Source organism: Penicillium manginii, assembly GCF_028828005.1.
Source record: "Penicillium manginii strain IBT 31320 chromosome Unknown utg000004l:1.0-7231830.0:1.0-7236170.0, whole genome shotgun sequence".
Classification (NCBI taxonomy): domain Eukaryota; kingdom Fungi; phylum Ascomycota; class Eurotiomycetes; order Eurotiales; family Aspergillaceae; genus Penicillium; species Penicillium manginii.
The window spans coordinates 6,933,247-6,959,838 of record NW_026643105.1 but is presented as its reverse complement, the minus strand read 5'-3'; the positions used below and the strand labels follow the sequence as shown (position 1 = coordinate 6,959,838).

Genomic DNA, 26,592 nt, shown 5'->3' with positions numbered 1-26,592 from the left:
GATGAAGTGAAATGGACAGTCTCCCTAAATCCAAGTCTACCCCGACTTGTCTGTTGATAAAAAGAGGATACAACTGCCCAGAATGACGGTCCCAACCACCGTGAAGACCACTTGAGTTTTCCAACCACTCTGCACTAGAGCGGCCTTACGACTATACTTCATGACAGTTCGAGAGTAATTCGCAAACCCATTAATAAGACAGGTCAGACTGAGCAACCAGAATATAATGCCGAGCGGAAGAGCCATCCGCCGCTCCAAACCTGATGGCTGTTCGCGGAAGTGGAAAGAGATGATGATGGCTAGCGAGACGATGGCCAGGTACATGGAGAGACGGAGCCATGAGAGAAAGGTGCGTTCGTTGGCGCAGTGATCACGCGCATCCGAGGTCGTATTCTCGAAAAGCAGGGCGCCGAAGAGAGGGCGAGAGAAGAGGATATGTTGTTGATCCTCGACGTGTCTATCTTCGAGTTAGATCGATGGAATGGATCGCTTGTTGGTGCCCGGCCCATAGAATGATTGACTGGGGTCTTTCACCAGGGTTCTTGTCTCTGTTGACTTACTCTTCGACGAGAGCTGGTTTGGAGTGGACCGGGTTCACTAGGGGGGTTATAGCGACCGAGAGAGGTGTCTGCTGAAGTGGTTCGAGACATGACGTGGGAGTGAGAGTGAGAGTGAGACTCGGAGTAGATGCAGAGTGCAGGGTGTAGAGTGCATCTCCTTGCTTCTCTCTAAGAGATCTCCAAGTTGAAGTGAAAATGCGACTGGGACAAGTTGAGAGTCCAAGCGCAACTCCGCGTGGGAGTGTCATGTGATGCAATGCATGGATGCAAGCTGATGTCATTATATTATACTTACTAAGGTATAGTATAGTGTGTAGTATATTATTTGCTTTTTTACATAGTTCTTGATATTAGGATTCTATCTCACTGTTCAATATAGGCAGACCTCTTGCAAAGATCTCAACCAAATCAGCAAGACCTGATAGGCCTCGCACGGTCGTGGGTCTAGTGGAGTCTACCAGTCACGCCTTGACTCACAGCTTCAGTGGGGGGGGGCTAGTATACTCCGTACTCTTGTATGTACCTCCTTGGTGGTTGAGCGGCCAAAGCGACGAGACTTCTAGCTTTTAAAGAATTTTCTTCTTTATGATTTCCCCCCTTTTTTTTCAAACATCGCGGGTCAACTCATTATCTCGTTTCCTTATTTCGTTTCGATACTATCGCCGTCACTAGTTCGGAACGGCGACTCCACGCTGCCATCCCCACTTCCGACCCTTTTGGCCCGTTTTTGTCTTTGCTGCTGCTTCCACTTCCCTCTTTCAACAAACCTCCGCTGCAGGTCGACAATGCTACTGGTGCTGTAGCACCCTCTATCTCCCTCCATGGCACCGCGCAATATTCTCCCCGTGGGATCCGCCGAGCATCATAGTCCATTCAGTCGATCTTTTCAAGCCAGTTCACCGCTTGCCGAGGCCGCCATTGCCCGCGATCTGGCCCGGTATGACGATGATGATCATGATGATTCCGCCGTCTCCAGCACCGACAACACCTCCGAGTCGTCGACGGTCCGCGCCCCCAGTCACCATGTCACCACCAATCCGCACTCGCTAGCCGGCTCCTACCGGCGCCCAAGCTTCTTCACCTCTGGCAAACACGCCACCGTTGTCCCCGCACCTGGTGATTACCAACCCTTGACACAAAGTGAGCGCGAACAGGCCATTGAGGATGAAAGACACTTGCTCAGTGACAACCGACTGATCGCCCCGGAGCATGCCCATGCCCATGCTCATGGAAAATCCCAAGGCCTGCAGCATAAACTGAGCAGTCTATTTTCGACTTCACCAGGTCAAGGAAGCTCGTGGAAACGACGTGACTCCTTCCACAGCTCTGACTGGAGGAGCTCAGAAGCCGCAGTCACTACTGAAACTTCAGAAACAACAGCTTTGCTGGGATCCCCGGGAGGTGGCCAACATGAGATGAACACGGAGGAGATTGATCGGAAATGGGAAGAGGCCGTAACAGCAGGATTGATCAATACGACATGGAGGCGGGAGGCCCAAGTGATCGGCCGGAACTCCCTACCGTTGATGATGACCTTCTTGCTTCAATACTCCTTGACCGTGGCTAGTGTCTTCACAATCGGCCATCTGGGCAAGGAGGAATTGGGCGCTGTCAGCTTAGCTAGTATGACAGTCAGTATCACCGGCAATGCCGTATTCGCGGGTCTTGCAACGAGTTTGGATACTCTCTGCGCCCAAGCTTACGGCTCCGGCAAAAGGAAGCTGGTCGGTTTGCAGATGTTGCGCATGATCTACTTCCTATGGGTAGTGACCATCCCAATTGCTGTCCTCTGGTATTATTCCGAGTATATACTGGCTAAGATCGTTCCGGAGAAAAGAGTGGCCGAGATGGCTGGTCTATACTTGAAGATTGCTCTTCTAGGAGCGCCGGGATACGCATGCTTCGAAAGTGGCAAGCGCTATCTACAAGCCCAGGGTGTCTTCTCTGCTTCGTTGTGGGTGCTGCTTGTGTGTGCCCCACTAAATGCATTCATGAATTGGTTCTTTGTTTGGGTAAGATTATTATATACAACTCTATCATTTTGCTCGATATGGTACTAATTTGACGCCCACAGAAACTCGGCTGGGGCTTTATTGGAGCTCCTATTGCCGTCGCCATCACCGAGAATCTTATGCCGGTCTGTTTATTTGCATATGTCTACTTCAAAGTAGGATCTGAATGCTGGTGCGGTTTCACAAGACGGGCCTTTGACAACTGGGGCCCGATGATACGCCTTGCCTTGCCGGGACTGATCATGGTCGAAGCGGAATGTCTGGCTTTTGAAGTACTCACCCTGGCTTCTAGCTATCTCGGAACGTCCGAGCTCGCTGCGCAGTCCATCCTATCCACCATTTCAAGCATTACTTGGCAGATTCCTTTCCCACTTTCAATCGCAGGATCTACTCGCGTTGCCAACTTGATCGGTGCCACCTTGCCTGGGGCCGCAAAGATCTCGGCGAAGGTCACCTTTTGCGGAGCTATCATTGTCGGACTGTTCAACATGGTCTTGCTCTCGTCTCTGCGGTCATATATCCCGATGCTATTCAGCTCCGATGCCGATGTCATTGAAATTGTTGCCGAGGTTCTTCCGCTTTGCGCAGCATTCCAGCTATTCGATGCTATCGCAGCTGTGACGAATGGAATTCTTCGTGGACTCGGCCGACAGGAAATCGGCGGTTATATTCAATTATTTTGTTACTATGCCATCGCCATGCCTATCAGCATGGGGACGACGTTCAGCTTGGGCTGGGGTGTGATGGGTCTCTGGACTGGCGTCGCTCTGGCTCTGCTACTGGTTTCCGCGATTGAGTGTATCTTTATTAGAAACATCAGTTGGGAACGATCAGTCGAAGAAGCGATGGCGCGAAATGAAACCCTCTAACCTCGCTTTCTCGGCCTGGTCACGGTGAGTTGCACAAAAGAACCGCCCTAGTGACTGAATTCCGCGGCATATACTCTCTCGATGTCTACAGCCCATGGATACTAGTTTATATATTACCTCAGTATCAAGGACCCTGGAAACGAAAAACCAGTAGATTAGATTGCAATTTGATTATGAATAGCCGCCGTGAGCCAAATATGCAATAAATCATGATATCATTCGAGCTTTTACACCCATAACTGCCAGTGAATAGCTAGTTTAATACTCAAGAATAGCCCATGTGTGTTCGTTCATGGTCGTGAAGATGATACCCGCGTTCAGAAGCTCCTCTCCAGCCCGCGCCACATCCATAGTCGGCAAAGAGAGTCGAGATGCGATGTGCTGCATCTCCATACCTGCATCATCCTGTGTCTCCGATTTGAGGAGGTTGTAGATCTTCTTCGCCAACGGCGAAACACCCATGAGAGCCTTATTGGGACCAGCACCGCTGTAATCATCAGCTCCACCCATAACAGCATCACCACCGGCGGCATTACCAGGACCGGCACCACCAGGGGGCCCGCGAGTGAAGAACAGGTGCACAGCAGTTGATTCGAGGAGGTGGGCATGCAGCTCGTTGAGGTTCGAGAGGGGCCGCACGCTATGAGCACCGACATAACGCTTATTGGAGAAGGTTTTGATAGCGCCGAAGACGCGAGCGTATCCATTCAGCACGACCTCGGACTTTCCATCGCCGGGTCCCTTCTCGTCGGTGTCCATGCTATCACGGGTCGCCGTGTCCACCCACTTCTTGACCTCGATCTCGCCGGTGCCATCATCGATCTTGTATGTGATATTTGTACTCTGCGAGCTGATGTTACGGACCTGTCCAACGAACAGAACGTGGTTCACCTCGGCGCCATCGATCTGGAAGGGTGCCTCGGGGTAGGGTTGCGTGGCATCGGCAATTTGCTTGACAGTCACAGGACGGAGGGTTTTATTGTCTCTGTTTTCAGACTATGATATCTTTAATATTAGCTTCCGATCCAAAATTGACAAATTGCACATCCGGATCATACCCTTCCGCCAGATGGAGAGTTCGTTTCTCCGGATACGAAGCCGCCGCCACCACCGCCGCCGTAGGAATTGTAACCGCCGTCTGAAGTATGGTGTTAGCATAAATATAGTAGAGTGTAAGGAATTGGAGTGGTGGGGCTGTGCCTCATACCCATAGTGTGAGGTTGTATGTGTGTGAGATGAGCAAAGGAATTATAAAGGAATCATTTTACTTAATTAGGCTGGGAGCGTGTCGGACGCGTCGCGGGGAGCGGATTTGCTCTGTTTGTCGTGTTTGCATAACTCAATCAACACGAACCAGCACGCTCACGTGATCACCTGCCAACCATCGCTCACCGCCTGCGGTGTTCCTAGATTTTTTTTTTTTGCGACGAAGATAACGTATCGAACGCAGAAGAACCATTTTGCTTGAAGTGGGGATTCAAGTTTCAAAGACGGTCAGGCTTGTATCTGACATTCTTACTTTGATCAGTTCCTACTCTTTTCCTTGGACTACCTGTTGTCCATAAATTGAGTGAGCTGCTGAACCGCTCTCATCACCGTTTCCGCCTTTGTTGGCGCTATCAACTAAGTGAGGTTTTCTCTTCCAACCGCAAATATGCCTCACCGCGCCTCTTCTCCCGCCATGTCGGAGACCGAATTCGACATTACCGGCGCACTCTTCAACCACGACAATGATTCCGATACCGGTGATGCCCCCCAAACCAAGGGCAAACCCAAACCCCCTCAGAACGAGGATCTCGATTTTCTCGGTATGGAAGTCGACGATGGCGATGCTGCCTTTATCGCAAAACGACAGGCCTCGGCAAACCGAAAAGGATCGAACTTGAAAGGCCGTACCGTGAAGAAGGGTGGTGGTTTCCAAGCCATGGGTCTCAGCGGCGGTCTTCTCAAGGCCATCGCCCGCAAAGGTTTTTCGGTCCCTACGCCTATTCAGAGAAAGACAATCCCGGTTATTATGGACGACAAGGATGTAGTCGGTATGGCTCGAACTGGTTCCGGAAAGACTGCTGCTTTCGTCATTCCCATGATTGAGAAATTGAAGAGCCACAGCACCCAGTTCGGCGCTCGCGGTCTGATCATGTCCCCGTCTCGTGAACTGGCGCTGCAGACATTGAAGGTTGTCAAGGAGATGGGACGTGGCACTGATTTGAGAGCTGTGCTGCTTGTTGGTGGTGACAGTATGGAGGACCAGTTCGGAATGGTGGCTGGTAACCCCGATATCGTGATTGCAACTCCCGGTCGATTCCTGCATCTGAAGGTCGAGATGGATCTGGACCTGTCCAGTATCAAATATGTCGTCTTCGACGAGGCTGATCGTCTGTTCGAAATGGGTTTCGCCGCTCAACTTGCAGAAATTCTTCACGGTCTGCCTTCGAACCGCCAAACGCTTCTTTTCTCCGCTACCTTGCCCAAGTCGTTAGTTGAATTTGCCCGGGCCGGTCTCCAAGACCCTACCCTGGTCCGACTTGACGCCGAAAGCAAAATTTCACCCGATCTCCAAAACATTTTCTTCTCTGTCAAGTCATCCGACAAAGAAGGCGCTCTACTCCACATTCTGCACAATGTGATCAAGATGCCCACCGGACCTACAGAGGTGACACAAATGCTCAATGACGAATCTCATTTCAAGAACAGAAAGCGCAAGAGAGATATCGAGAATGCTGGCAACCGAAAGGAATCGCCGACTAAGCATTCGACAATTGTTTTCGCTGCGACAAAGCATCATGTTGACTACCTCTATTCTATCCTGATCGAAGCTGGATTCGCCACTTCTTACGCCTACGGTGCCCTGGATCAAACTGCTCGTAAAATCCACGTTCAGAACTTCCGAACTGGTGTCTCAAACATCTTGGTCGTCACCGATGTCGCCGCCAGAGGTATCGATATCCCTGTCCTTGCCAACGTCATCAACTACGATTTCCCATCTCAACCTAAAATCTTTGTCCACCGTGTCGGTCGTACCGCGCGTGCTGGTCAAAAGGGTTGGAGTTACAATCTTGTTCGGGACTCGGATGCCCCTTACATGCTAGATCTTCAACTTTTCCTTGGCCGACGACTGGTTCTTGGTCGCCAGTATGGAGACAAGGTCAACTATGCCGAAGATGTAGTTGTGGGTTCTATTCCCAGAGATCCTCTTTCTCGGACTTGCGAATGGGTCAACAAGTTACTGGACGAGAACTCGGATATTGCCTCCCAACGTCAAGTGTCCGTGAGAGGTGAAAAGCTCTATCTGCGCACTCGTAATGCCGCCTCGGCGGAGAGCGCAAAGAGAGCGAAACAGGTCACCACCACCGACGAGTGGTCCGCCATCCATATCCTATTCAACGACGAGGCTAGCGAGAAGGAAAACGAGAGAGAGAAGATGCTTGCTCGTATTGGTGGTTACCGGCCCCAGGAGACCATCTTCGAAGTCCACAATCGACGTACTGGCAAGAGTGCCGTCAAGGGCGAAGGCGAGGAGGCCATGAATACCATCAAACGAATTCGAACTACAGTTGGGAGGAAGAAGGAGCGCGCAGAAGCCAAAAGGCAGGCGGAGTTGACCGAGCTTGGAATTGGCAAAGGTGGCGAGGATGGAGAAGAAGGCGAGGGTGAACAGATTGATGAAGATATCCCCGAGGTGGCCGGAGACAACATGTCTGAGGCATCCGAGGATGATCTGGAAGTCACTTTCTCCGCCTACTCACAGAACAAAAACAAATCCGACCGTGTGTCGGCGGCGGCTTCGTTCCAGAACCCAGATTACTTCATGGGATACAAACCCACCAACCACAACACCGCTGAAGACCGAGGATATGGTGTCCACTCCGGCACGAACTCCAACTTTGCGCAAGAGTCGCGCAATGTTGCTATGGATCTCAACGGCGACGAAGGCAAGAAGCTCCATACCGAAGGCCGCTCCGCCATGCGTTGGGACAAGCGACACAAGAAGTACGTGGCGCGACAGAACGACGAGGATGGTTCGAAGGGTGAGCACCTGGTTCGCGGTGAGAGTGGTGCCAAGATTGCAGCCAGTTTCCGAAGTGGACGCTTCCAGGACTGGAAGAAGGGCAAGCGTATGAAGAGCCTGCCCCGTGTCGGTGAGGCCGAGACACCTGGCGCCTCAACGGGTCCATCAGCTGGACCTCATGGCCGGTTCCGACACCACAAGACGCAAGCGCCCAAACGTGCCGACCCACTGCGTCGCGATTATGACAGGATGAAGAAGAAGAACGACGCCGCAAAGGAGCGCATGGGTCCTGGGGCCGGTCATGGAAAGAGCGAGATTCGTTCGACGACCGACATTCGCAAGGCGCGCAACTTGAAGCAAAAGCGCCAGGAGAAGAATGCTCGGCCGTCCAGGAAGAGATAAGCAAAAATTTGGGGAAGGTGTCCTGTATAGTTTTTTTTACCATAGATGTCTGTATGCCTGCATCGGAGATACCAATTGTTATTTTTTTTTTTCATGTTCCTCTTCAAGTTCTACCGTGTTTCGATTACACCAAGTTTACAACAACCTGACTTTGTTTTCTTCTTATTTTTCACACTTTTTTTCATTGTCATCTGACCTCATCCCTCGAGGGCTCATGTACCTGCGTATCTGCATGCTGAACGGCGTCTCCCATGGCATCGAGGTACAGCTAACTAATGGAGCTATCAGGTTCTAAACCCAACCAGCTCAATACAAGTTTCCAGGCGGATCACCGTTGAGATGGAGCCCATCACGCACATGCGAACGAGGCAAAACCCTCGGGTTCGACAAGGCCCCAGAAAATAAAATCCCCCCCAAAAAAAACCCTTGGCCACAAATGAAAAGGACCCTAAACCCACGAGGAAATAGCCCCGAATAATTTCCGTGGCTTCCGGCTAGAAACGAACCATCGGCGAATTTGAGGATCTGCACAGCTTTGACAAATCGTGCGAGCCACTAGGGGGATTTCCCCTCCATTCCCGCTATCGAGCTACCAGAGGCGCTATCCGTACTATCACGGCGCTATTATCCTATATGGTCATGGACTATTCCCCAGGGGCTTGATCCAGTTCGGCCGGCAACCAGCAATAAGCCAGGTACGAAGTACGGAGTACGGAGAAGGGAGTGTGCACCCAGCATTGACATTGAGGATCTATGTATCTTTTCTTTTACTCCGTACTTTGTACCGAGTACCGAGTGCATACATATGCCCTCTCTTGGGTGCGTGTTTGTGTGTATCTGGGCCCTATTATTGCCTCTGAGTGGCCGATCGTGCATGAACGGGGTGACAGACCCCTTACTGCTCCGCGTGCCGCATGTTCCACACTGCACTGTGCAATGCTATGCGCCAGCCCCCTTTCAGTCAGAATAAGGCGAGCCGCCTTTTGTTCTCCCCCCCCCCCTCGGCAGCTCCCGGACAGGTCCAGGTCCCATGAGGCCCTGTCAATCGCCCGATGACGTTGGGCTGGATTTTCCCTGCAGCCGAACGCCAGGGATGAGCAATGTGCACGCGCAAAGCTGATCTTCTAGAGTCTGCAGCCACATCTTGTTGCTTAGTGCCATGGTGCTATCGGAGTCCCCGGAAAATAAGCACCATCACACCCGACGGATATGGGATGGGATGGGATGGACTTGCTAGGCAAGAGAAACAAAACCCTCAGGGTAATATTCCTTTTACCCCCACCTGTACCCCCCTCCTCTCTTTTGCTCCCCTCCCCTCCTCCCCTGGTCAAGGGTGTATTGGCCCGGGGAAGGACTAAAGTCTCAGTGCAAGAAAAAAAAAAGAAAAAAAGGGATAATAGAAAGCTTCCAGATTGTGGAATGGAAGGGTGACGGTCAATGAGTACACGACAGCAAGCCTGACCCGTTCAGATCATTTCCCAGCGTCGTCATCGGTATCACTTCGTTGTCGCGAACTATTTCCATGGGATGTCGATCCAACCAGGAACCCCCCCAGAGTACTCCGTACTCCATACCCTGTACGGAATATCAGCATGGGAAGAATTATCGCGTCTTTTACGGAGTACCTTTGCCCCTCTTCGCAACCCCCTTATCCCTCCCCTCCCCTGTCTGCAGCCTTCCGACTCATGGGCCATGGCAGGCCACACCTGCTGTGAGACACTTGTGTTTTTTTTCTTGTTTCCCTCACCCCTTCTCCTTCTCACTTATTATGGTTTCTTCCCCTTGACTTATTCCAAACACCCTTGATCAACGATCCTGATGGACCGGAAGTCAGGTTCGACTGTAACAGTAACCCCCACTCGTCCTACGGAGCATAAACGGGAGGATCGACTCGGTCATTCAATGTGCTGGGGGGGATGAGTGGGTCCATTCTTGATCTCCACTGCGGAGAATAACGACCATGGGTGGGCGTTCGTTGGCGACAGGACTTGGACATCACAGACAGAGGGTCTTACGCGGTGTACAGTTGTACCCCCCCTAGTCCAGGTGTTCGTCCCCAGGGACTCAAGTGGCGAGAGAGGAAAAAAAAAGAAGAAAGAAAAGAATAGCTAAAAGCTAAAAAAAAAGTCATCAACAAAGAAATTAACAATGCAGGGACTCAACCAGACTGTCGGTGATGGAGGTGAGCACGACCCAAGACCGTTGGGTTCTCGCCCGGGCAGTTCATCCAGCTAGAGGGGAAACCAGTGAACGCGGCGTACGGAGTATTGGGGGTAAATTGTTCTCCTTTTCAGGCTCCAGGCCCCCCTCTCTCGGACCTCAGGTGATTTGCCCGATTGTGGAGCCAGCAAGAAATAAGGAATAAGGTGGAAAACTCAAAAAGTCGTCGAGAAACAACAGGGCACGATCTGATCGGGAAGACGAGTCGAGTTGATTTGAGTCGAGGAGGGGTGGGTTACATGGGGCAATTAAGCATTATTAAAAAAAAAAAAAATAATAATAAAATAAAGGAAAATAAAGGAAAGAAAAATCCATAAGTAAATTAATTACATGTACCAACGGTAGTTGACGAAAGTACAAACGGAATGCACATATTTTTACTGCCGAGGCCGACACTATTGGCAATGGCTGCGGGCACCGACGTCGATCCGTCAATCTTTTTCGCCTTGCTTCCCTGGTATTGGTACCGTTTATTCCAGTATTAACCCCCTCCAATTTAAGGGAATAAAAGGTAGATTCAATTTTGAATAAAATTTAACATTATTTCCTCTGCCTTATTTTGAACTTCCAGCCTAAATTTAACTTGGGATTGTCCGAGGATCAATTAGTATCAAGTTGGGGCACTGACAGCTCGTTCCCCATCTAATGCAAGCCACTTCAGCCGACGAACTACTAGAGCTGCTCACGGGCCTCATCATTCAGGTAAGACCCAGAAAGGAAAGAGGGAGCAAAAATAAATAATAATCAATAATCATAATAAATAAATAATACAACCAAAAAGGGAGTTCAGCAAAACCACCTATAGGTAGACTACGCAGTCTCTTCTCCACTTGATCCTTTGCCCCGGTACGGATGCTGAACTAGGGCTAGGGTGACTTCTCCCCCCCCTCCATTATTCAAATGATCGACCATGATGGAGATCAAGTCTATCAGCTACTAGTGCCGTCTGCACTGACCACTACTTTCCTATTCCTTTAGGATCCGCCCACTTGACCTCTCCATCTCTCTCTCCAGCTGTGAGTGAGAGTATATGCCTGGATCCCGCAGGTCGGGTGTGCTACTCGACTTTACTGGAAGACTCAAAAAAAAAATACCCATTCGGCTCTAGACTCTTCTCTTATCATTATTGTTTCCTTTTGATTTTTTGATTCTGATTTTTCTTTTCTCCTTCTGGTGGCTTTCACTTCCCCCTCCATCATCCTCCCCCCATTCTCCGACCATCCATCCAACCGTACGCCGTGTCCCCTCCTTCGTATAGAAAAAGGGTGGGAAGCAAGCAATTAGGGCAACCAGGGTCAACCTTCTTGCATTTGGAGAATATTTCTTACCCTCGCGCATTTCACAAGGAAAGAGCTGGTTAGATCAAGACATCAGATAACCAGCATACCAGACTGAGTTACAGTTTCACTTTCAAGGTATAGTTTACCGTTTCCTACTTCTAGTGCTTTTTTATTTTTATTTTTATTTTTTTATTTCCCCTTCCCAGAGCCACTCCGCACATCCCCCATGCACGGAACGTGGACCGTCAAGACACAGAGGCAAGGAAGAGGGGGGGGGGGGCTTTGACATTTACGTTGCTGCACCTGGACCCTAGCTCCATGATCGACCGCCATCCTGCAATAAGTTGCCCTGGGAGGGGAAAGACAGGCGCGGCTATGAGTAACCCTGCTGTCGTGATCTGGAAATCTCCCGCTGATCGATGCAGTCTATTTTCTGACTCCTCCAATAGCGGATCTCGGTGGCTACCGATTATAAGCTCAGGTGGTCCTCGAACAGGCCCGAGAGGAGCTTGATGACGACCGAATATTGAAGACCACGCCTTTTTCCCACCCCTACACCGCTGCTGACCCTTTTCGGTCTCTCTGTCTTGTCTCTCCTCTGGTAACTTTCTTTTCCCTTGCCCACATCTGTACGGAGTACCCTCCCCTTCTGCCCCCCCCCCCTCCCCTCCTCGTTGTGCCAGGCGTCAGGGATCCGTTCGCCAGATATGCTTCCCCCATCTGCCGAATTGATAGCCAGTGATCATCTTTTGTGAACAACAAGATCCGCCTGGTAATCCCGTTTGCTCTCTGGGCCATTTCCTTTACCCGCATAGCACCCGATGCAACCACTCGTGCTTCACCCCCCGAGCCTCACGACCGCCCAATTTGGACAACCCCGGTTCGACTCGGGCCCTGAGCGGCTGTTGAATCGACCCTGGACTATCAATGCTCGAGGGTGTAGCCCCCGGGCTCCTCTCCCCCGTCAATCGATGTCTGGCTCTCCTCATACCGACGAGCCATCGGTGACATCTGGAGAGCCCAATCCTGTGGTATATCCCGCAGTAACTTCACCACAAACAACGACCACAGATTCTCCCATCCCTGCCATTTCCGCGCCATCACTGCCGCCGGCGGTAGTGAATGACTCTTTATTATCATCTATCCCTCCCAGGTATGGTGATCAAGCTCCTCCAGCATTTACTGGGTCTCCGGTCCAACATCAACATCAACATCAACTTGAACATCATCATCAAATTGAACATCATCATCACCACCACCATCGACATCAACAACAACTTCAGCATCACCACTCTGGAGCACCATCCTACCCATTGTCAACATTAGAATCTCCAGTGACCGGATCCTCAAACCGTTCATTAGCACAGAAATCGACTCGACGCACCAAGGCCCATGTAGCTTCAGCATGTGTGAATTGTAAGAAAAAGCACCTTGGATGTGATCCGGCAAGGCCCTGTCGACGATGTGTTCTAGCTGGAAAAGCTGTAAGTTATTCCTTCTGGTATTATATTGATATGTTGATCTACCTATGACTATGATGCTCCTATATTCCCTAATAAGAGTTGCGAAACTGACGTCGAACAAGTCTTCCTGTGTGGACGTTACACACAAGAAGAGGGGGCGGCCACCATTGAAAGCTGAGGATTCTTCTCTTCGATCTTATACAACACACATGGAAAGTCCCAACGTTTCAATTGAAGCTCAATCATCCTCCATGGCCGCCCAACGAACCATCTTGCACCGAGCCACCTCGTCCCGAGAACTTCGACCGATGACTGACCTCCAGGCGATGGGCGAACCCTCTCCGACAGCAGCAACCATGCGGATGCCACGGAATCAGCCTCATAGATGGTCTGCATCTGTATTTCCCTTGACTCGTCCGATGGATCCGTCTCCGACAATGCCAGTCAATGCGGGTCGACGACCATTTTCATCCTCGGGGCCGGCCTCTTACGCACCAGTACAACCGCATCCGCCACCTGCATTTATCCCGATTACGAGTGGATTTAACCCAGTACTGAATACGCCAGTTGTTCCTCCTGGAATGGATAGAAGATACCCTCCATATGTGGGCCCGGCTTTGCCACCGCCAACATCGCCTCAGCAACACCAACCAGCGGGGACTCCATATCTACCATATACAGAGTCGCCAGCAAGCACCGTCCATCAACCGATGAGCGATCCTCGTATGCCCCCAGGTCCTCGTGAGCCCTACCTCGAATCCCCTGTTCGGCTACCTCCAATCCACCAAGCAACCGCCAGCCCGGTCTCCCACCACGCCCACCGGCTCAGTGATCCATATCCAGCAACTTGGATGAACTCAAGCTCCAGTCGTGAAGAAAATCGTGAACCGCGATCACCGATTACGCTGCAGAGACCGGCGGGGTCGCTCTTTTCGCACACGACACCACGCCAGCACCAGCGATCTATCTCCTCAACCGGTCCTCTCGACCCTATTCCTCGACACCTGGGACCTATCGACCTACCTTCCCCTGTTCATCTTGGTCACTCGCCTCCCATACCAGCACAACAGCACGCACCATCCGGCACCGAGGCCGAGGCTGGCGAATCAAGACCCATCAAACGGCGAAGAATGGCTCTAGACGATATGGTGAACGGCTAGAATAATCCGACCCGACCCTACCCGATCCCCATCATGCCTCTTCAAGTCATGACGATCTCAACACTGCTTTTGAAGAATATCCAACAGCTGCCCCGGAGGCTAATGTATTGTATAATTCACAAATTTCCTGTAGCAGGGTCTACAAGGAGCTATACCCAGTACGGCGCGTTTCGTTCGGTTTTCAAGATTTTCAATGGAAACCAATCTGCTTTGCTTTCTCGTCTCGATTTGCTTTGCTTTGCTTTTTTTCGCAGGATGACCAAACGAAATCAAGAAACGGGGTTCGGTTCGGCTCGGCTCCGGTTGTTTCGTTCATGTTACGGAAAGAAAAGACTCGACTTGACTTCTACGACACGCCCTGGCCCCACCCCGAGTCCAGTCTAGCATTTTGTACTTGTTCGACTTTGTTCTCCCTGTTTACGCTTGCATTTGGGGAATAAATATTTCGGTATTTCCCTGAAAAGAAAGGTGACGAGTATTATTTCGAAACTCGGCCTTTTCATGTTTCTCAATTTTTTGTTCCCTATGTACTCTTTTCTTTTGTCTGCTTGCTACCACTTCCCTACCCTGATGTTGACCATTTTCCTCCTTTCTCGCGAGTACCCCTTATAGTTTATGCTTTTGAAGACATGGCATGGCGTTTAGATGGAGGGGTGATCTTGCATTTCTTACTATTTTTTTCTCTGGTTCGACTAGATTGTGCTGTATGCTTGTATAACTTCAATGATCTGTGGGCATGCAGGTTGGCTGGACTCTACATCGGGATTCCAAGACTGCAGTATCGCTTAGACAAAAAGGCAAAACCTTTCTTCTGATCTGATCTGATGTGAGGATTAATAATCAACTTAATTATGAAAGATCCAGTCCCACAATTTGCTCTCGTTACGTAGTGTAAAATGAAATTCTTCAAGAATGTACAAACTTCATTCGTAAACTAAGCGCTAGTAGGAGATATTAATTAGCAAAGATCAGAAGCCTAGAGGAACAACCATTGTCCGAATCGCTGGACCTTGCCAACAATTCCTTTCCTCTTGGTTTCCTCTTCCTCCTCATGGACCCGATAACTATCATCCAGGCCTCCATCATACCGATCCGTGTGCAGGTCCATCTCAGAGTTGCTGACAAAGTGTGTCCGCTTGACAAGCTTCCACGCAAGGAACATGACGATCATGATCGGAATCTCGATATAATACGACACGAAATCGACGCGCTTGAAATACGGACTGAAACACTCCCAGCCCTGCACCAGCACCAGCACAATGTTAAGACCGATGGCGATAATAGGTCCGAAGGGATAGGTCCAATTCTTGAACGGAAGCAGGTGCTCTAGGCCCTGGGAGCGAATCGCGCTCCGAAAGCGCAGAGAGGCAATGCCAATGCAAATCCACGACAATTGGTTCGAAACACCGACAATGCTGCACAAAAAAAAAGAGGCCCCATTAGTATTTGTAGAGTGACAGTCGATTAATGAGCCGAGGACTTACTTCTGCAGCCAAGACCACAATTTTCCTGCTCCAATGTAACTGGCACCGAAGCACAATCCACTAATGACCGAGGTGGCAAGCACGGCGACCCATGGTACGTGGAAGCGGTTCAAGTGACCCAAGAAGCGTGGTGCATAGCCCTCCACTGCAAGGGTGTACAGCAGGCGTGATCCGGCGAACAGGGCGTGATTGGCGGCTGAGATCACAGATGTCATGATCACGGCATTGATGAAGCTGCCTGCTACGCTGCTGCCTGCCTGCTGGAAGACGATCGTGAAGGGGCTGGTACGGGTATTGCCATCGGCAAGGCCGGGGTAGTCGTACGGGACGTTCAGGCCGATGATCAGAATCGAGAGCAGATAGAAAAGGATAATGCGCCAGAAAACATTCCGCACCACCTTGGGCATAGTCTTGGCTGGATCCTTGGTTTCACCAGCCGTAATGGCAATAGATTCAGTGCCACCACTGTTTAAAGTTAGCATAAAGGTACTAGTGAAAGAAGAACTGAGATGGGTGATCCGTACTAGGCAAATGATGCTGTGACGAAGACTGAAGCGAATCCGCCAATTCCGCCCACGAAGGGCGCATCGCCAGTATGCCAGTATTTGCCCCCAATGTATTCATGGTCAGTGTTGCCACCGCAGTTGACAGCAATACCGAGAATAATAAAGATCTAGATTGGTAGTTAGTCAGGTGGTGCTCGTGCACAGAAATACACTCAGGGGCCAAGACATACCACAATTGTAATAACTTTGAGCAAACTCAGCCAATATTCAATCTGATCCGGAATTAGTATACGCTGCAAAGGAATGGATCAACCTCATAGGAGGAGAAGAGTAATACATACCTCGCCGTAAACGCGCACCGATAAAACATTCAGCGCAATGACGACAACCAAGAATATTAAACTGATGCCCCAACCAGGGAAATTATCCGTCCAAAATTCCAACAACAGCTGAAGAGCAATAATATCTGAAGCGGTTGAAACAGCATCATTAAACCAATAATTCCAGGTCAATGCAAAGCCCAATGCATCGTCAACAAATCGTCTAAATCACTCAGCAGCCCCAAAATTAGTATCGATCTGCAGGGCGCGGAAGGCGCAATTTCAATGTAACGCTGACGAACTCACCCCGCATAGGTACAGAAGGATCCCGCCACAGGGACAAAGGCAGCCATTTCACCCAGGCAAAGCATCGTGACGAAAACAATGCCACCGCAGATGGCGTAGGCGATGAGAGTTGAGGCCGGTCCGCCTTTGGAGAGAGAGGTACCGGTTCCGAGGAACAAACCCGTGCCGATAGTACCGCCGATGGCGATCATTTGCACCTGGCGAGCAGACAGCCGGCGGGCCAGCTTGTCCGCGTTCGTGAAAGGGCTGGACGAGCCATCGCCGACATACTCCTGCGGCGCAGGCTTGGAGGCGGAATGCTTCTCGGCGTCGAAAGAAGACATCTTGGAAATGTGGTCTAGTGTGAGGGGAATATAACAACCCCGTAGTTGAATAACCCGGTACTCTTGATCTGGCGTCGATATTCGATACCCTTTCAATCAAGTCCAGACGAAAACACTCTGCTCTCTGGGATGAGCAGCTGTAGCTGTCGCAACTTCAGCCTTGAAAAAAAGGCAGTCAGGCAGTCAACTGAGTAAATGTAGCCCTGATCTCGTGACCTGCATGTGGGTTACCCCGGATTTTGATATCGATCGGCCGAGAAAAGTAGTGACAGCTCGACGACGATAGTCGGTGAAATAGCTAAAGAGGAGTGAAACATCTTGCGATCATCGACAGGAGAAGTCTTCATTGCTGAAGTCGTGCGATGGCGTGCTTTCGAGTTGCGTTGACTGGACCGGCAAGTCCCGCCCGCGTTGACAAAAAAAAATTCATCGGATCCACTTGATGGGGCGAATGTGGAGGAGGTTCATATTCAACGGGAGTTGTGCATTGCCGGAGTACGGCAGAAGAGCTGTCACTTTGCTCATTTTGAGTATATTGAGATCGCGTGGGGTTTGGGTTTAAGCTTTTTTATATTGATGTGGAGAGAGACCAAGCTTGGGACTGTAAAGATACTAGACACTCGGAAGTGGCAAATCGCTTCATCTATTTACTTCATGCAGATTCACAATGCTTTTGGGGCTTCGCTGGGACATTTTAAACATGATAAGAACAGAAAGGGGAGGAAGTATAGAAGGAAAGAGAAGAAGAAGATAAAAGAGAGGGAAGAAAGAAAGAGTAGACGCCTGAGACACCTCATGGTACAATAGATCAACCCAGCAGACCACTGGCAAGGGCCTCCAGATCGCCCAAAGTCTCGATCTGAGGCCCGGTCTTCTTTTTGCTCTTCTTGGTCTTGTCTCTCTTGTAAGCACTCTCCTCCTCGCTGGACTCCGGTTCGGCAAACGACACCCGAACCTTCTTGCTGGGCCGTCGGGTATCCTGCTCGGGCTCCGATTCGGGCTCGGATGGGGGTGGGGTCCCGAGATCCATCGGCTCGATATAGGGCAGCTGGAATCCTTGTGCACCCCGCTCCTCGTCGGCCTCCTCGTCCGCAAGAGCTCGTTCGCGGGCCTTGCGCTTCTCCTTCTTTTCCCGACGCTTGTCTCGCGCGACCTCCTTGTCCTCGAGATCGGCTTGGCGCGTACGCTCTGTCTCTTCCTCCAGGAACTTCTCGCGCTGTGCCTTGGCATCGCCACGAGCCTTGAAATCTTCCTCGTCCTCCATCTCGTATATCTCGTGGGCGTTTCCATCGTCGTCGTAGATAAGTTTTGTACCCTTGCCCTTGAACTTGAGGAGCTTCTTTTTCGATTTGAGAAGCTTCTCGCGGCGCTTCGAGTCGATGACCAGCGGCGCCTGGCCATCGATCGCCACCCTTTTGGTTTCCTTTTTGGCAACTGACGCATCGGAGTCGGAATCGGAGCTGACCTGGTCCAGACCCGCATCACCAGCGACGAAGCGACGCTTGACCGTCAGGAAATCGGCATCTTCGTCGGCATCCTCACCAGCGCCATTGCCAGCACCAGTAGCCACAAGAGTACCATCGTCGTTGATAAGCTTGTGATAGTGCTCTGCAAGCACGTCCTGGTTTCGTCGCTCGAACATCCGGTCGTATCGAGTGCGCACCTGCTGCTCGTCCTTCTTATCCTTCTTATCCTCCGCATCCGAATCGTCGTCGCTAGACATGGAGGCCATTTTCCATGAAGCATTCTTGCGCTCCTTGGTGTCATCTCCCTTGATGAATTTAATGCGGGGGGGCACCAGGCAGACCCAGACTGCCGGCATACTCTTCCAGCGGGAGATCCTTCAGGTTGAAGACATCCTTATCTTTTTGCACGTAGATCGATTTGACGTAGGAGATGAAGGCCTTTTGGCCAAGGTACTTGAGTTCGGGGTCCTTGAAACACATGTTTTGCAGTTGGTTCTTAATGCTCTGCTGCTTGTTCGCCTTGATATTAATTCGCTCGATGGGGACCTTCTTCTGCTCCAGTCGCTGGAGCATGCCCTTCTCCTCGCTTGGGTCAAGGAACAAAACAGCGCGGCCAACTCGCTCATATCGGGCTGTACGGCCTACTCGGTGAATGTATGTGTCGGCATCTTCGGGGCAGTCCATTTGAATAACCCAGTCGACAGCGGGAAAGTCGAGACCACGCGCGACAACGTCAGTCGCAAAGAGAACGGCATGCTGGGATTGAGAGAATTTGGTAGTGATGTCAAGTCGTCCTCCTTGCTTTTGTCGGCCGTGAAGATGCATCAACGGAATACCAGGTTGGAGGTGTCGCAATGATTCGTAAACGAATCGAACTTGTTTGCCCGAAGACAGGAAAACAACCGTCTTGGACTTGAGATTGCTGCGGATAAAACTCCACAGGGTGTCGAGCTTCTGGGGCAATGGAGTGATAACGTAGTGCTGTTGGAGAGTAGCAGGGGTAGCCGAAGCAGCGGCTTCGTGGACGGCCACGTACTCGGGCTCCTGGAGACTGAGACGAGCCAAGTCGGAGACCTTCTTAGTTTGCGTGGCGCTGAACAGCATAGTCTGACGTTGCTTCGGAAGGTGGTCAATGATAGCGTCCACCGAGTGCTGGAAACCCATGTCGAGAATACGGTCTGCTTCGTCCATCACTAACAACTGTAGGTTGTTTGTCTCAAACATAGCCGTCTGATCCAGATGTTGCAGAATACGGCCCGGAGTGCAGACCAGAATATTCATGCGTCCTAATCGATCTTGTTCTTCGCGCAGACTTCTGCCGCCAATCACCAGGCCGGCGGAAAAGCCATGGTACCGTCCCACCTTGCGCAAAACTTCGAAGATCTGGATCGCCAACTCTCGGGTCGGAGACAGAATCAGGGCACCGAGACCGTCGTACTCGGTCCACTGCCTGCGGTATAGGTTCTCGAGAACGGGGACAATAAAGGCCAAGGTTTTGCCGCTACCGGTCTTAGCTGCGCCGAGAATATCACGTCCCTTGAGGCCGTGGCTGATGGCGCGAGACTGGATGTCGGTCATCGTTTTGTAGTGAGAAGCCGATAGACCGCGAGACGTAGGATCGGAGAGTGGTAGGTCGGCGAAGTTTTTGAGGGAGCCTTTCAGATCGAGATCCTCCACGCGCTGGATGAGAGAAGACAGTGTATCTTCGCCGCGCTTGCGTTTGAGGTTCTTCTCAGATTCATGATTTGGTTTGGGGGCTTTCCCGCCAGATTTCCGAGGCGGAGCCATGATTAGCGACAGTGATGGTTGTCAAGACAAGGTCTGATCAAGTGCGAGGCTTCGGAAATCGAGGTTGACTTGCGAATTTCTTATCGACGCAGCTTTTTTTTCGGGATGACTAATCCCGATAAGAAGCTTATCGGCTAAAGTGAGAAGTCGCGCGTTGGGGAAAGTCCCCCTACTATTAACATTGATATTTACCCACTTGATTCCTCTAGCCATGGCAGAAGACGACGATCAGGATATTTTTGACTCGCTGGAGCGTGAGGCATCGGAGTTTACCAAGGTGGGTGTTGTCAAATTCCCGTGCTTGTGTTCGGCCTAAATTAACCCGTTGTTAGGACGCGGAGATCGACCGTATTCGCAAGGCATTTTCCCTCGATTCGTACGTTAACCAAATTAGCCGGGGGATTATATTGTTTCCCCCAGTTTTTGACCCCATGCTGACCTTTCATTGCGCTATAGATATGCCGTGTTGGACCTCCAACCGGGTGTTCCTGACAAGGACATCAAGGTCCAGTACCGGAAAAAGTCCCTCCTGATCCACCCAGACAAGACCAAGAACCCCGCCGCGCCCGATGCTTTCGATCGATTGAAGAAGGCACAAACTGCTCTGCTTGATGAAAAACAGCGCACATATCTGGATGAGTGTATTGCCGATGCGCGGCGGCTACTGATCCGTGAACACAAGTACACCCTGGACTCACCGGAACTCAAGACGGAGGAATTTAAGAAGGAATGGCGTCAAAAGACCACCCATGTCTTACTAGAAGAGGAAGCTCGGCGACGACGACAGCTTAAGGCTCGTTTGCAAGAAGAGGGCCGAGAACAACGCAAGGAAGAGGAGGAGCTCGAGGCGCGTAAACGAAAGCGTGATAATGACAAGGCATGGGAGAACACTCGGGATGAGCGCATCGGGACCTGGCGAGATTTCCAAAAGGGTCGCAAAGGAGATGATAAGACGAAGAAGAAGAAAAAGATGAAGGTACTCGGCTAAGCATTGCTCAACCTAATGTTTATCTATTTATGATTATCCTTGCTTGCCTTCATCTTGGTCTCTGCACTCTTATAATATTGTTACTTCCCATATATCCAATTTACTATCATGGCCAATGGTGACCCCTTAGGCCCGATTCTACCACTATCTCTATTTTACCAAGACCGAGGTACCCTAGGGTAAGACCAAGACCAAGACCAAGACCAAGACCTTCTTATCTATCTACGTAAGGTTATCCTTATTAGCCCGGCTCTTCGGAGTTCCCAGACATTTGATTCGCGCATTTCCGGTGGTCCATGCATTAGGCCAACGACCAGAAGCTTCGATGCAGTCCCTCTCATAGACACTTTGAACACAAGTAATATTTTAGCAGATCCCTACATTTCACGTCAAGTGACAGATTCGTTCAATATACATACTCCGTACTAGTATATTCATTGATGTGGCTCCAAGAAAGTACTGCAGTGTTTCCCCGAAATGCCGAGAAACCCACTCCTTTCTTCCCCGCCTTCCTAGACGTGCGCAATCTTGACTCTTCCAATCAACTCTAACCTCGACTTAATCCTCAATTGCCTTTTCTCTCTTTCCTCCACTCTTCCCTTCCACACAATGGCTGAGCCCGTGGCTCCTCATCAACCTACGTGTGCGGCAGACCATCTGCGCCCCTTTGGACTCGCCGCAATTCCGACATCGCACCGCGGGGCAGCGGCGGCGGCGACAACCGAACAGCAGAATGGCTCCGCGAATGGATCTGCGAATGGCCACGCCATCAAACCCACTGAATCCAAGACCGGAGATAATGAGGTTCCTCCCTTGCCAACCGTGATCGCGCGCATTCATGCCCGCGTGCAAGCCTTCCTCGCCGAGACACACCCACCGGACTCCATCCTCGCCTCGGTCCAACAGCAAACCCGTATCTCCCTCGACGTCGTCACATCCGCGCTCTCCAAATACAAACTCTCGGAACTATCCCTCTCCTACAACGGCGGAAAGGACTGCCTCGTCCTTCTGATCCTGTTCCTTGCCGGCCTACACCCATACAACACCCATGTGCAAAATGACGAGCCCTCCTCCACCTCCGACAATCCATCTATCCCATCCATCTACGCTCTCCCACCCGACCCCTTCGCCTCAGTCGAAGACTTCGTCATAACATCCGCAGAAGCCTACCACCTCTCCATAACGAAATACACCACCGACCCACCCCACACAACCCTCCGCTCTACTTTCGAAGACTACCTATCCCGCCACTCCTCCATTCGCGCCATATTCGTCGGCACCCGCCGTACCGACCCGCACGGAGCCCAACTCACACACTTCGACCGGACCGATTCCGGCTGGCCTGACTTTATGCGCATACACCCCGTCATTGACTGGCATTATGCCGAGATCTGGGCCTTTATCCGCCATCTTGGACTAGAGTATTGCGCTCTGTATGATATGGGGTATACCAGTCTTGGCGGGACGTCGGATACGCATCCGAACCCGAAGTTGCAGGTTGATAAGGCCGAGGCTGGCGGTAGTGATGGCCGCTATCTTCCCGCGTATGAGTTGACGGAGGATAGGGAGGAGAGATTGGGTAGAGAGTAAGTAGGTGGGTGGGATGTGATTTATAAAGAGTGTTTGCAAGCGGGTTTGCAAGCGGGAAATATTTGATTGGATATAGTTGGATTCAAGTTGGATTGGATTGGATTTGGAAGAGTTTAGCGATGGCCCTCTCTGGCTTCTCATCTTGTATACACATAGCCCCCTTTCCCCCCCTACATTGGTCATGTCTATAGATTACACTCTACAATCTGTGCTCGCTCGCACACTGACTATTCTCTATATGGATTCTATACTGTGTATTATTTTTTTGGGCTGAACAGATCATATTTCAAATTTCTCATGCCCTAAAGGGGATATTGGATTTCCGCAGAAAACAATAGATGAAAAACATACCACAGAAGACATACTTCCCCCGTAACTAGAATGAAAAACAGAACATCATGAAGCGAGAACACAAATCACAGGTGTAGAAGATAAAGTCACAGATGTAGGAGATAAAGTCACAGGTGGAAAGAGTGGAAAGAATGTGAAAAGAATGCGGAAAGAATGGACGCCTCAAACTTGAACTGCCCCGAGGCGGTGTAGAACTGCGCCGAGGTAATTCCGAAGCCCTAACTCCCTCGCCTTGGGGTGGAAAATGTAAAAGAAAGACATCCTCCCCCTCCATGTCATGTACAGATATGAGTCGAAGACATGCAGTGTAAGACAGATAAATCGCGAGAAGAACGATCACTTAGCAGTCCACCGTGACAGAAAGGATAGGGAAAAGATACAAGAGGGTAGACATAGTATCCTTAAGAAAGACAAGAAAAAGCAGAATCGTGAAACGACCGTGAAATGACCCGCCCCCATACATCGTACATTCAAAGAATGAAAATGCATGTCACAGATCTAAGATGGATAGAAAATGCCTGCAGCAGGCATATCAAACACATAAGCTTTCGAACTTTCGACTTTCACCTTCATGCGGGATCGGAATGCGTTCAGACGAGTGTTTACACCACCGAGGCGGGTGTCATGGTCTCCAGACGGGACGGAAAGGGAGACATACTGCCAGCCTTGATGTTTTCCTTTTGAGGGCTAGACATGTATGATCGAGTCTCAAGAGTAGGAGACTCAGGAACGACGGTCTTGGAAGACCCAGCGGAGATATCGGTCATAGACCGACGGTTTGCGAAGTGTCGGCGACGATCCACAGGGGTACTTTCGAGAGCATTGAGGGAACGAGAGGAAATTGAATTGTTGCGAGCACTGTTCGAGTCTCCAATCATGGCAAAACTATGAATTTGTTAGTTTTCAACATTCAATGAGGTAGAGTGAATCAGGAAGTCTTTGGGTCATGCCAGTACTTACGTAGGGGAGACAGTCGTTGCAGGAGTCCAGCTCTCAGGACCAGTAGGTGAAACCATACTCTTCTGAGAGTTGGGCGTCAGGAGGGGACCAACTTGCTGAATGCGCTGCATAGAGGGCGAGGGGGTATTTTGCACAACCTCAACGGAGTAATTATACTCCCCGGCGCGGTATGCACGACGTTCATTGCTTTGTTGCTTCAGCATTTTCTGAGCCTTGGTATCCGCGAATCGCAGCAACAGCTTTACATTGTTCTCCGTCACTGTGTTGTTGTGGAACTCGCCCAGAACTCGCTCCGCAATTTCACGGCTCTCGAATCTGCATTGATGGCTTAGCTTGACAATTCAACTTGGGGGATATGGTTTTAATCTTACCGTGCGAAGCCAACTTCCTTGCTCACACCGGTCTTGTCATCGCGACTGATCTTCTCGGAGACCACGCGGTAGGGCTCGAAGTGGCGGCGAAGGTCCTAACATTGCGGTTGGCATTTATTCCTGAATTTTTAAGGAGTTTTTTGAACTTACTGCTTCAGTCCAGTCGATAGGAATGTTGGTGCAATAGATGTTAGTAGACGCTCTGTCTTCGAGGTCCTTCAGGCGCGAATTCCGGGACTTCTGAGCGAAACTGGCTTGGTAGCCCAGATAGAAGAAGCCCCGGATGCAGTTCTCACAGGATTCGAAACTGTAATACTGCACGAAGCCGAATCTATCGGTCGCTATGTTAGTGTGATTAACGTAAATTAACGAGAGAGCTATACGTACCCTTTGCAAAGACCAGTGTCCAGGTCGACGATGGCCTTGCAGCGCTCGATCTTACCGAACCGAACCGCGTACGCATAAAGCATGTCGTCGGTAGTCTCCGGGAGGAAGCCTCGGATGTAGACGTTGGTGATTCCTTCACGGTTCTCCAGGCACTTGGCAAGAGTCAACTCGGAGGGATTGGTCCACATAGCTGGGACAGCACGAGGAATGGCAGGGTCCTGTTGAGTGATGATGTCCAGGTCCTGGACAACGTATCCATTGGTGGTCTTCATCATTTGGAATGGCACTGAGAGGGGACCAACCTGTGGAAGCATGTTTGCATAGGAATAGCCGGAGAATGAGGCACCGTCCAGAGTAGACACATAGGGTGTCGGATAGTACTGGTTGAAGCCAGCGTTTTCATTCTGGGCTCCCTTCTGATCGATTTGGCTCCAGACACTTTGTTTGTTGTCCTGCGAGTCATAGTTCACCACGTATGGGAAGGAGTAGGGACCGGGGATCATCGAACCAAGACTCTGGTACAGGTTTGTCTGCACATAAGGAAACTGGCTCACTTGATCAGCCTGTCCAGTGATGGGACTGGTCACAAATGAGGGCATCTGTGAGTAGCCACCGAAATAGTTCGGAGGGTTCAAGGGGGGCACAATAACCAGCGGACCGTTGTAAGCGGCACGGTTTGCGGCCGACCAGTCTAGGTTAGAGTTCACTGCGAGGGGAGAGCTCACTGCAAGGGGAGCAGCAGACTTGGAAGCAAACTTGCTACGCTGGCTTTGCATGTTTGAGCCGTTGTAAATTGCCGGACCGGATGAGTTCCCATCACGAATGGGAGTCTTGGTGGCTTGGTTGTAGACGGGCGGGTAAGGAGAGCGCACATCCTGGTAGACCTGGCTCGCCTGTCCACTGATGGACGGGCCAGAACTCGAAGAGCTGGTATTCTGAGAGCTCTGATTATGCATCTTGAAGTGCGTAAGAGAGTTGAATGGATTTGATTGTGATCTGAAGCCTTTTGTTAATGTGGAAGATTATAATTTGGGGATGCATGTTTCGAAACGCCGAAGCCATTCCATCCAAACATGAAGCCAAAGCCCATTCCTTCTTGCAAGAGACATATAGAGAGTATCTCAAGAGCAAGAAGATGGAAAGAGATGGAGATAGAAGGAGATGTGCTTACTTAGAAGGAAAGGATGTTTCCACCTTGGCACCCTGAATGGGTATAAATGCCAGGTAGGCAGAAAGGCGGAAGTAATGACTGTGAAATAATTCTGTCAGTGATCTCTCCTTGTCATCCAGTTGTCAATGACGCTGGAGTTTTAAGAATGAAATGAAATATTGGAAAGATAACTCACAATTCAGATGGGATGTTCAGAATATGACTTCGGTCGGCTGGTGGGCAAACACCGACACCCGCGGAAACGATGTCAATTAGTTCTGGAAAAGCTGCAATATAACAACCATCAAAGGCCAAATGATTAGCATATACCACAAGGGCAATAGCAAAGGATAATAAATACCAAATGGAGGATGAAAAAGGATGAAAGCATGAAAAAAGACGGATGAAAAACGAGGAAGATCACAGCAAGCCCACGAAGCAAGAGAAGCAGTCCAAATTGAGAAGGTAAAATCACTCACATGACGAGAACGAAGGGGAAGGTACGAGCACCGAAGGATATCTGATATCTTCAATGAGATAGGGTGTGGAATGATGAAATGGGAGTGTGGAAAAGGATGAAAAGGATGATGTGTAAGACTTGGGTAAGGAAGAGATTGAGATTGAGGG

At 50.5% G+C, this 26,592-nt stretch overlaps 10 protein-coding genes across 10 annotated transcripts; 5 read left to right on the top strand and 5 right to left on the bottom strand.

The window, feature by feature from the left end:
• Nucleotides 1-36: 36 nt before the first annotated feature.
• N7533_006321 (DUF202 domain-containing protein) lies at nucleotides 37-650 on the bottom strand (the record flags this gene model as incomplete). Its single annotated transcript, XM_057102971.1, has 2 exons — nucleotides 37-447; nucleotides 561-650. 2 exons carry the CDS (start codon nucleotides 648-650, stop codon nucleotides 37-39), a joined length of 501 nt encoding a protein of 166 aa, XP_056962601.1.
• Nucleotides 651-1,381: 731 nt separating this feature from the next.
• On the top strand, nucleotides 1,382-3,441 carry N7533_006320 (MATE family efflux transporter; the record flags this gene model as incomplete). The annotated part of the gene is made up of 2 exons (XM_057102970.1): nucleotides 1,382-2,572; nucleotides 2,635-3,441. The coding sequence occupies 2 exons, from the start codon at nucleotides 1,382-1,384 to the stop codon at nucleotides 3,439-3,441; spliced, it is 1,998 nt and encodes a 665-aa protein (XP_056962600.1).
• A 258-nt stretch (nucleotides 3,442-3,699) lies between these two features.
• N7533_006319 (uncharacterized protein) lies at nucleotides 3,700-4,652 on the bottom strand (the record flags this gene model as incomplete). The annotated part of the gene is made up of 3 exons (XM_057102969.1): nucleotides 3,700-4,437; nucleotides 4,500-4,579; nucleotides 4,649-4,652. The coding sequence occupies 3 exons, from the start codon at nucleotides 4,650-4,652 to the stop codon at nucleotides 3,700-3,702; spliced, it is 822 nt and encodes a 273-aa protein (XP_056962599.1).
• Nucleotides 4,653-5,095: 443 nt separating this feature from the next.
• Nucleotides 5,096-7,852, top strand: N7533_006318 (ATP-dependent RNA helicase DBP10; the record flags this gene model as incomplete). Its single annotated transcript, XM_057102968.1, has 1 exon — nucleotides 5,096-7,852. One exon carries the CDS (start codon nucleotides 5,096-5,098, stop codon nucleotides 7,850-7,852), a length of 2,757 nt encoding a protein of 918 aa, XP_056962598.1.
• A 4,321-nt stretch (nucleotides 7,853-12,173) lies between these two features.
• Nucleotides 12,174-13,975, top strand: sclB (uncharacterized protein; the record flags this gene model as incomplete). The annotated part of the gene is made up of 2 exons (XM_057102967.1): nucleotides 12,174-12,840; nucleotides 12,915-13,975. The coding sequence occupies 2 exons, from the start codon at nucleotides 12,174-12,176 to the stop codon at nucleotides 13,973-13,975; spliced, it is 1,728 nt and encodes a 575-aa protein (XP_056962597.1).
• A 976-nt stretch (nucleotides 13,976-14,951) lies between these two features.
• On the bottom strand, nucleotides 14,952-16,914 carry N7533_006316 (amino acid permease; the record flags this gene model as incomplete). The annotated part of the gene is made up of 6 exons (XM_057102966.1): nucleotides 14,952-15,390; nucleotides 15,460-15,924; nucleotides 15,984-16,132; nucleotides 16,196-16,237; nucleotides 16,307-16,508; nucleotides 16,592-16,914. 6 exons carry the CDS (start codon nucleotides 16,912-16,914, stop codon nucleotides 14,952-14,954), a joined length of 1,620 nt encoding a protein of 539 aa, XP_056962596.1.
• Nucleotides 16,915-17,722: 808 nt separating this feature from the next.
• Nucleotides 17,723-20,168, bottom strand: dbp4 (RNA-dependent ATPase HCA4; the record flags this gene model as incomplete). Its single annotated transcript, XM_057102965.1, has 2 exons — nucleotides 17,723-18,681; nucleotides 18,722-20,168. The coding sequence occupies 2 exons, from the start codon at nucleotides 20,166-20,168 to the stop codon at nucleotides 17,723-17,725; spliced, it is 2,406 nt and encodes an 801-aa protein (XP_056962595.1).
• A 211-nt stretch (nucleotides 20,169-20,379) lies between these two features.
• N7533_006314 (uncharacterized protein) lies at nucleotides 20,380-21,156 on the top strand (the record flags this gene model as incomplete). The annotated part of the gene is made up of 3 exons (XM_057102964.1): nucleotides 20,380-20,445; nucleotides 20,501-20,544; nucleotides 20,625-21,156. The coding sequence occupies 3 exons, from the start codon at nucleotides 20,380-20,382 to the stop codon at nucleotides 21,154-21,156; spliced, it is 642 nt and encodes a 213-aa protein (XP_056962594.1).
• Nucleotides 21,157-21,765: 609 nt separating this feature from the next.
• N7533_006313 (FAD synthase) lies at nucleotides 21,766-22,746 on the top strand (the record flags this gene model as incomplete). The annotated part of the gene is made up of 1 exon (XM_057102963.1): nucleotides 21,766-22,746. The coding sequence occupies one exon, from the start codon at nucleotides 21,766-21,768 to the stop codon at nucleotides 22,744-22,746; it is 981 nt and encodes a 326-aa protein (XP_056962593.1).
• Nucleotides 22,747-23,699: 953 nt separating this feature from the next.
• On the bottom strand, nucleotides 23,700-25,771 carry N7533_006312 (uncharacterized protein; the record flags this gene model as incomplete). The annotated part of the gene is made up of 5 exons (XM_057102962.1): nucleotides 23,700-23,982; nucleotides 24,058-24,372; nucleotides 24,429-24,523; nucleotides 24,579-24,759; nucleotides 24,816-25,771. 5 exons carry the CDS (start codon nucleotides 25,769-25,771, stop codon nucleotides 23,700-23,702), a joined length of 1,830 nt encoding a protein of 609 aa, XP_056962592.1.
• Nucleotides 25,772-26,592: the final 821 nt, after the last annotated feature.